The sequence below is a fragment of the Dama dama genome, chromosome 13 (genome assembly GCF_033118175.1).
Source record: "Dama dama isolate Ldn47 chromosome 13, ASM3311817v1, whole genome shotgun sequence".
NCBI lineage: Eukaryota > Metazoa > Chordata > Mammalia > Artiodactyla > Cervidae > Dama > Dama dama.
Genome location: NC_083693.1, coordinates 76165497 through 76174164, shown reverse-complemented (window position 1 = coordinate 76174164; position 8668 = coordinate 76165497). Strand labels below are relative to the sequence as shown.

Below are 8668 nucleotides of genomic sequence, written 5' to 3'. Positions count from 1 at the left end.
CAGGGGCCTCCAGAGGTGTCTACACTCTTGCCACCACCGCCCACAGGATGACCCTTCGCGCGGCCCCCAACGCTCCTCTCTGGGGGGCGCGGCGGCGGCGCCGGCTTCTCTCCCCGCCCCTGGGTTTGGTCAACCCCAGCGGGGGAGACATCCGCTCGGCTCGGGCCCCCACCCCCAAGCTGCGCTGCGTCGCTCTCTAGCGACCAAGATGCCCAAGTCCCTCGGGCGGCGGGCAGCGGCGATCGCCTCTCAAACCTCCAGCCGCGCCCGCCCCGCCGGCCGCACGTTGCGGCGGGCGCGCCTCCTGCCCGGCTCCCAGCCTGCGGGCTCCGGGAGCGCCCCGCGTCCGCCGCCCGACCAGCACGAACTCGAGCAGGGGCCACCCCGGGCCCGCCCCGCGCTCGGCACCGCCCCGCGCCGTGCGCACTGGGCGTGCGCAGAGCCAGGGGCCGCGCCAGCGCGCCGCCATGGAGCGCGTCGAGGGGGCGGCCGTGAGCCGCTGCGCAGCCTCGCCGTACCTGCTGCCGCTCACGCTGCACTACCGCCAGGTGAGCGCACCTTCCGCGCCCTCCGCTCCCCGCGCGGCCGGACACCGCCCCGGGACCCCTCCCGCCTTCGGCCCGGAGCCCCGCCCACCCTCGAGCCCGGAGCCCCGCCCCCAGTCTGCGGCCCCGCAGCCCCGCCCCCTCCCGGAGCCGGGCTCCGGGCCCAGGAGCCAAGCCCCGAGTCTCGTGGTCCCGCCCCGCAGGCCTCGCCTCCCGGCGGAGCGCTTTGCCCGAGTCCAGGTTCACACGCCGGTTGAACGTCGGGGTCGGGGAGGGTCTGGGCAGGGACACCTCGAGGGACCACTCATTCCTCCGAAAAGACTTTGCTGAGCCCCGGCTCTTTTTGTGCTGGGACATTTTGGGCGCCCCGAGGGTCGGGGCAAGCTTCCTGGAGGTGGTGTTCTCCATTCTGGGTAGAAGAAGGCGAATTGAGTGAGGACGGGGGTGTGCACTGGAGAGCCTCTCCAGGTGGGCTCCCCAGGCTGCCTCCTCCGTGTCTCCACCTGCCGTCCTTGCAGGCTCTGCCCCAGGGCATCACCTCCTCCTGCCGTTCCCCAGGAGGCAGTGCGGTACCACGGCTGCCTCCCTTGGTGCCGTGCATGGAGTAGGTTCACAGGAAACACATGTTTGTCCAGTTTGGGCCCCCACCCTTTGCGTGCAGCTCCCCTGGAGTCCACTGTGCCATCCAGGTGAGGACCGCACCCCATAGCGAGGTCTGTGGGCCCCTCGCTGCCCCTCAGTCAGGACAGGTGGTGCAGGTCTTTGGTGACCCTCTCTCTGCCTGACCACCCTTGGCCTGCAGCAGCCTGTTCCCCCTGGCCCAGGCCCCTTCCTCTCTCCAAACTATGACGCCCTCTTGACCCCCAGCCTGACAGAGGCTTCACCCCCCTCCACCCTCGTTGCTGTTGTCCCGTTGGCCCTAGGGGACAGGGAGTCCTGTCCCCAGGCTGGACCCAGGCTGGCAGCACTGGCCTGGGGCAGAAGCCGGGGCGGTGTGAGGGCAGAGTACAGGGACGTGGAGGTTGCCGCCCTGTCCCTGGTGCTGGCCTGGGGCCAGGATGCCTGATTGTGGCCACACAGTTCCCAGGGGCCAGGGCTCTGGGGGCAGCAGGTGGGCACAGGGTGGTCCAGGTACCTGACCGCTGTGGCCTCTGGCTGTGGCACCCTCCTCCACTTCCTGTGAAAGGTGGATGGGTGCTGGTAACCAAAGCTGAGCCCATGTGGGTGGCGGGCTGCAGTGGGCACAGGCAGGGGGCCGTGGGACACGGCTGGGTGGTGAATGTCAGCAAGGGGCTTCTGCAACTTTGCTCAGTAGCCGCTATGCCAGGGGAGATCTGATGGATGGATAGATTGGTCATTGAGGCAGGGCACCCCCATGGCTCTGAAGGGGAGGGGGCTGTGTTTATACTCCAGTCCTGTTCTCCCTCCCAGTGCCATGAAGATGAGCCAGGCCTGGGTCCGGACCACCTGGGTGGGGGTCCTGCAGGAGGGGCTACCTGGGCCTCAGTGGACCTCTCTGGACCCTCCCCTCCACCTTGCCTGGACCTCAGGTTTGACTGATGTTGTGATCTTGATCCCAGAGGGTACCTGAAACCAATGCAGGGTGACACGTACCCTGAGGGAGGCAGGGGACAGCCCGGCACTTAGCAGACTTGGGGACAGGCCTTCCCTGGAACCCCTCCTGGTGGGAGGCCGGCCCTGGGGTGGCCAGGCTGCAGGCAGGCCCAGGCCTGCCTCTCGGGGGTGGTGCCTCACAACGGCCTCCCGGGCAGTCCGTCCGGCACAGCACAGGACGTCAGCTCTCCTTCCCCCCGGAAACCAAAGCTGCTGCCCCCCCAGGACGCTCCTGCCTCCAGGCCAAGCTCAGCCCAGTTTCCCCATCTCCCCTGAGACCAGCGTGTGGGCCTCTGCCTGTCAGGTTCCCCTGCCGGGAAGGCCCTTTCTGCTCTGAGTCCTGGTGCAGTGTCACCTCCTCCAGGAAGTCCTCACAGAGGCTGTTGCTCACTGTCTTCTCTTCTGCAGCCCCGGCTGCACTTTCTGTCTCTGGTGCTCAGGTTCATGTCCACTTGGTGGCTTGGACAGGGCACCATGTGTCGGGCCAGCAGCTCACCAGGGCAGAGGGTTGGACCAGAGGCTGAAGGGCACTGGGCTAAGCAAGCTGGTGATTCGTATCCATGGGGTTGAGCTCTCGGGCTCCAGGGCCAGCCTCATCCTCAGAGACCTCTTTGAGGAGGGCTCAGGGCCAGGGAGAACGGCCCAGCTGGCAGGGTCCTAGCCCCTCACGCCTCCTGCCGCCTGGAACCGCGTTAGCTTCGGTTCTGGCTGCCCCCGGCGGCCTGGGCCCCCACTCCGCGCTGCCTTCTGTTCACCGGATGCTGCCCGGAGCCCTGGGAGGCACTGGGGCAGGGTGCCCAGGGCAGGGGAGCAGGGTGGTGGAAGGAAGGGACAGAGCAACAGGACCATGGGCCGCGGGAGAGACAACCCAGGGCCGGAACCGGGCTGGGGAGAGGGTGGTCCCCGTCCAGTCACGCCCCTGACGTCCGATGCGCGGGGCGAGCTCCTGCGGGGCGCTGGCACAACCCCAACTACTCCTGTGACCCACCCCCCCCACCAGCCCTCCCGTAGCCCTTTGTCCAGGCGCCCAAGGGAGCTTCAGCCGTGAAGACCTGATCTCTGCTCTACTCACTCGGGACACCCCCTGCCTGGGGCCCTCCACACCCCGTGGTCCTTCCCAGCCTGGGTGACAGCGAGCGTCTCCGCAGCTCCCCACCACTTGCTCCAGTTTTCTCGTCACTCCTGGGGAGCACCCGGCTGTCCTGGACGCCCCCTGCCCACCCGCTGCACCTCTTGGGTCCCAGGGGCCCTGGGCCACGGCTGGTTTCCCTGGGAGGAGACACTGCAGTGGGTCCCCGGGGCCTTCTCACTCCCTAGAGCACTCCCCAGCCGCTGCCCTGTCTCTTCTAGAATGGCGCCCAGAAGTCGTGGGACTTCATGAAGACTCACGATAGGTGAGGGCCTGGCCTGGCTGGCACCAGGGAAGCCCCAGGCTGGCAGGGACACGGGACCCAAGGGCATGGAGCGCAGCCCCCTCTGCGTTTCTGAGCAGCCCCGCTCTCCCTGCCTCTCACCGAGGGGCCCCGTGCGGGCCGCCCAGGTGCCCTTAGCCTGGAACACCGGGAGCATGGGCTGGGGGCAGCGTGGCTTCAGGTGTGTGGCTGCGGCAGCTGGCCTGCAGGGCCCACGTGTCCCGTCATCCCCACGCCCTCAGCTGCTGCGACCCCCAGCCTGTCCAGCTGCCCAGCGTGTCCTTCCCACTCCTGCCACCTGGCACACATACGAGGCCTGGGTCCTCACCTGGCATTGTGACCCTGGCGAGCTCTGACCTGGCCTGGGCCTCAGCCTGCCCATCTGAGCAAGGGACCCAACCCTCCAGGGCTGTGGAGGAGGGCAGCGAGGTGAGGGCGTGCTTCTATGCTGAGCTCCGTCCCTCCCCACCCCACTCCCTCCTGTCCCCAGCGTGACCATCCTCCTGTTCAACTCTTCCCGGAGGAGCCTGGTGTTGGTGAAGCAGTTCCGGCCAGGTGAGGTTGGGGGCGGGGAGGCCAGCGGGCTCACATTCAGTCCCCTGGGGTCCTGGGGTCAGCGTGCAGACCTGGGAGGGGGCTCTGGAAGAAACAGCTCTGGCAGGGGGGTCTGGCCAGAGCAGGTCACGTGGAGCCGGCCACCACAGGCAGTGACGCGGTCGCCTCCCCCCGCCAGCCGTGTACGCTGGCGAGGTGGAGCGTCTCTTCCCAGGGTCCCTGGCTGCTGCGGAGCTGGATGGGCCCCGGGCGCTGCCCGCGGTGCTGCCTGGCTCGGCAGGGGTCACCTACGAACTGTGCGCCGGCCTCCTGGACCAGCCCGGGCTCTCGCCAGAGGAGGTGGCCTGCAAGGAGGCCTGGGAGGAGTGCGGCTACCGCCTGGCGCCCTCTGACCTTCGCCGGGTGGCCTCGTACAAGTGAGTGGGGCTGGGAGGGCGGCCCGCGGTCAGACGGCCCTGGAGGCGGGCTGGGACAGGCCGCCGGGGGGGTGCGGTGAGCGCTTCGTCCCCAGGGCTGTGCAAGCAGGGAGATTCTGCCTTGTTCTGCAGCTCGGGGTTGGGAGAAGGTTGGCTGGAACCTGAGGCCCCCAGCCCCACTGTGGCCCCCGAGGCCCCGCCCAGGCCCCCTGCCCCCCCCCGCCCCCCCGCCCCGTGTGGCTGGCTCCGGTGGCAGCTGCTGCTCACAGATGCCCCTGCTTCCTGTGGGATTAGGCACAGGGGCTGAGGGTGGGGGCGAGTCACAGAGGGCTCTGACAGCGGCTCAGGAGGGAGGGCAGGGCCGAGTCCTGGGCGAGGGTTGGAGCTCTGCACTCCCGGGGAGGGGTCGCCGTGCGGCCTGCCCCTACCAGAGCCCGGGTGTCTGCCAGCCACTCCACTCCCCCTGGGGACACCTTCCGGGACGGGATGTGAGGTGAAGCCCACCCTTGCCCTGGGGGTGTGGCGATGGGTCCCCAGCCCTGGCGAAGTCCCGAGCAGAAGGAGGGTCTCCAGCGGAGCCCCAACCCCCAGCAGCCTGCTCCAGAGGGGTGGAGCCTCAGCTCTGCCCCCCAGGCCAGCCCAGGGCCGCCTCAGCGACATCCTGGCCTGGCCAGGCGTCCATGGCCTTCAGTCTTGGGAAGGAGATGGGGCAGGGCTTGGCACCTCCACGCTCCAGGCGGGGTTTCTGCACCCCAGGGTCAGACACCTGGTGTGATGCCTCAGTTATCTGCAGGCATCCTCCGTGTACCTGGCCAGTGGCCACTGGTCTCTGAGCCTTTGGGCTGGCGGTCCGGGGGCTGAGAGAATCCAGGGGCCCTGACTTCAGGTAGGGCTTGAAGCAGTGGGCAGGCCAGGAGGAAGGCACGTGGACGTGCCCTGGGCAGGTGGGGTCCCTGGAAGGGGTGAGTCTGCGTGGAGGCCTGGCAGGGGTGCTTTGTGGAAAAGGCTCAGGTCGAGGGGATGAGCAGCCCCTGCCTCTGGGCCATGATCCGGAGGGTACTGGGGACCCACGGAGGGTTCTGGACAGCAGGTGGTCAGCTCAGACTGCATTTTAGGGACGAGGGGAGGCAGGCCTGGGAGGGGGAGAGGAGACCAGTGCAGCTCCTCGCCTTGGGAGCTGGACGGCAGCCGGACGAGCCAGAGCTAAGCTCGCACAGCCCCGTGGCCGGGCCCATGGCTTCCTTCTGGGGCCCCGGCCGCTTCCCGGCCTGTCCCAGGTGACACGGCCCTGCGCTTGCCTGAGGTCTCGCGGCTGGGGGCGTGATTGAGCGAGCAGGGGGAGGCCGTGCCGGCCTGGCAGGGCACACTCTTCTTGGCGCCGGTCTCCTTCACACACCGGCGGAAACGGGGCCTGGAAACCCCGCAGACAGCGACTTCCATCAAAGCCCAGGCTGTGGCCGCCGGCGGAAATGGGCTTCAGGAAGGGTCCGGGGGAGATAAGGGGCCGGAGGGCGGAGGAAGCAGCTGGGTGAGGTCAGTCTGGGCGTGGCCCCACCGAGGGTAGGACAGCTGGGAAGGGGTCAGACGCCCCTCTGCTCCTTGCCCCAGTATCCCGGGAGCTCTTCCACCCCGCAGGCCTCAGCTGGCCTCAGCTAGCCTCAGCAAGACCCAGGTGCCCCTTATCCCCTGGACTTCGCAGACACCCCGTGGTTTCCCTCTCCCCTGTACACTGTTCTGGGCCCTTCCCCTCTGGAGTCCAGACCAGCCTGTCTGTCACCTTGTTCTCAAGGCCAGCAGTCACCATGGCTACCCACTGCTGACCTCCGCCGGCCCAGTCTGCTCCCCTGCCTTCTGCCTGGCCCATCCCCCTCCCTGAGGCCAGCAACCCACTCCTGGCCGCCATCCAGGAAGGAAGGGGAGTCCTTGACGCCCACCCCCCCCAGCCTATGAGCCCTGGTCCTGGGGATCTCACCCCCCACCCCCGCTGTGAGCCCCGGCCTGGAGTGGGTACCCTACCCTACAAGTGCTCACAGACGCAGGCTGCACGGCCGGAGCCCTGGGCATGGACAGGCTCTGCCCGGTGGGGCGAGGACTGGCTTGGCCCAGCCTGGGCAGAGCGGCAGGGCCCACGGGAGAGCGGGGGCCGCCTGTCAGCCACCCACGTTCTCACTGCGTGGTTGCTGGGGACCTGGCCCACCACTCGAGGGCTTGACGAGCTGCGGCCAGGCGTCAGCTGGGTTCTGGGTCCTCTTGAAGCTCCTCGTGGCCGTGCCTGTGGGCTGTCTCCTGGCTGGCCCTCGGCTTCTTAGAGGCCCTCCACACCCTGGCCCGTGGCCCTCCGGCAGCAGCAAGGCAGCTTGCTTTGTCTTCAGGCATCTCCCTGAGTTTTCCCGTCACTGATCTCTAAACTCTCTTGATTAGGTCACACCCACCCAGGATCATCCCCCTTTTGATGAACTTAAATTCCGCTCATTAGGTCCCTTAATTACATCTGCAGAATCCCTCATCACCTGACCTAATGTAACCAGTTGCAAGTCACAAGCCTGGTCACAGCCTTGTCACATCCAGCATGTTCCCAGGTCTCCCCCACACTCGAGGGGATACTGTGTGGGGATCTGGGGGCCCCGGAACCTCCTGGAACCCTGCCTGCCAGGGGCTGGAAGGGTGGACAGGAGAGGACTGTGGAAGGGCCAGGGGTGGCCGGCGGGGCCTGTGTAGACCCCTCAGCACATGCTGTCTCGACCTGCAGGTCTGGTGTGGGACTGACCAGCTCCAGCCAGACCATGTTCTATGCGGAGGTGACGAATGCCCAGCGGGGAGGCCCAGGCGGGGGCCTGGCTGAGGAGGGAGAGCTCATCGAGGTGGTGCACCTGCCCCTGGACGGCGCCCGGGCCTTTGCGGACGATCCGGATGTTCCCAAGACCCTCGGCGTGATCTTTGGTATCTCGTGGTTCTTCAGCTGTGTGGCCCCTGGCCTGGGTCCCCAGTGAGAGTCCCGCAGACCCAATAAAGCCTGGCATCACTCTCGCCTGTGCCCACTGACTCTGAGCTGTGACCGGGCTGGGCTGGGGGCAGGGCAGAGCGAGGACTCCATGAAAGCCCCTCAGCTCCCCCTGAGCAGAGGCGCCTGCTGCAGGCTGTGCTGGGGGGCTGTTGGGAGCTAACCGCTGGCAGAGGGCTAGCCCAGGCCTGGGCAGCGCCACTGGCTGGCGGGGGAGAGGCAGGAAGATGGTGTCGGGTCAGGTCATCCCTGGGGGCGGTGGCTGAGCCAGTCACGGCAGGAGAGGGCGTGGACAGGCTCAGAGGCGCATGCTCCCTGCTCCTGGATCCTCCCTGCCCAGGGCTGGGCCGATGCCCCCCTCAGTAGCCCTGTGGCCCTGGACACTGGTGATGAGTCTCGCTCTACCTGCTGACCTGTGTGCAGGCTGGCCTGCAAGCCCCACAAAACCCCCACCTGAGGGGTCAGGGATGACGTGAGCTGCCCTCTGCAAACCCTTGAGCACATGGGGTCCCAGGAGGGCTGGACGTCTGCTCCGCCAGGCACCCAGCGGGACCTCCAGCGTGCGCCGGAGCCCTCTGCGAGGAGGGTGCGGGTCATCATGGGCGTGGGCGTCTGTGGGCGCGGCAGGGCCGTCAGTTGGGGATGAAGGCTGGGGAGGTTTCTTGGAGGGAAGGCTGGCTTGCCCCTCTGTGAGGGTGGTGGCCTGGCCTGGCCCTTTCCCAGAGGCCCCCAAATCCTCTGGTCAGCCCCTAGGGTGATGCCCTAGGACAGGACGGGGGCAGCCTGGGTTGTGGTCCACTGACCCTGCAGAGGGCAGAGTGTCCAGGAGATCCTGCTGGACAGACAGGTCGGGACTGGGGGCCCGGGCGACCAGGAGCTTCTGCTGTGGACCTGCGTGCCCTGGGCCCTGGCTGGAATGGAAGAGGATGCTGAGCGAGGACACGCTGCCTCTGGCTTCTGCTGAGACCCTGCTGTCAGGAGGGGACAGCTGCCCAGGCTGAGGTGCCCCTGCCCTCCCGGGCCTGCCCCGGGCTGGCAGGAACTTTCCTTCCTGCTGGCCTGGGGGTCATGTGTGGCTGAGTCCCTCCAGCAGTGGCTCGGAGCCTGTGGCCCCCAAGTCTGGCC

The 8668-nt window shown here is 67.9% G+C and overlaps 1 protein-coding gene across 1 annotated transcript; it reads left to right on the top strand.

Moving 5' to 3' along the window:
• Window positions 1-429: 429 nt before the first annotated feature.
• NUDT14 (nudix hydrolase 14) lies at window positions 430-7569 on the top strand. The gene is made up of 5 exons (XM_061159746.1): window positions 430-548; window positions 3510-3553; window positions 4062-4126; window positions 4305-4542; window positions 7292-7569. The coding sequence occupies exons 1-5, from the start codon at window positions 468-470 to the stop codon at window positions 7530-7532; spliced, it is 669 nt and encodes a 222-aa protein (XP_061015729.1). The 5' UTR covers window positions 430-467; the 3' UTR covers window positions 7533-7569.
• The last annotated feature ends 1099 nt before the right edge of the window (window positions 7570-8668 follow it).

Bases quoted from the DNA above. Each gene is read 5' to 3' on its own strand.
- NUDT14 (XM_061159746.1), top strand. From the start codon at position 468: ATGGAGCGCGTCGAGGGGGCGGCCGTGAGCCGCTGCGCAGCCTCGCCG. The intron at 3,554-4,061 runs GTGAGGGCCTGG...TCCTGTCCCCAG, and splicing joins TTCATGAAGACTCACGATAG to CGTGACCATCCTCCTGTTCA. The intron at 4,127-4,304 runs GTGAGGTTGGGG...TCCCCCCGCCAG, and splicing joins GGTGAAGCAGTTCCGGCCAG to CCGTGTACGCTGGCGAGGTG.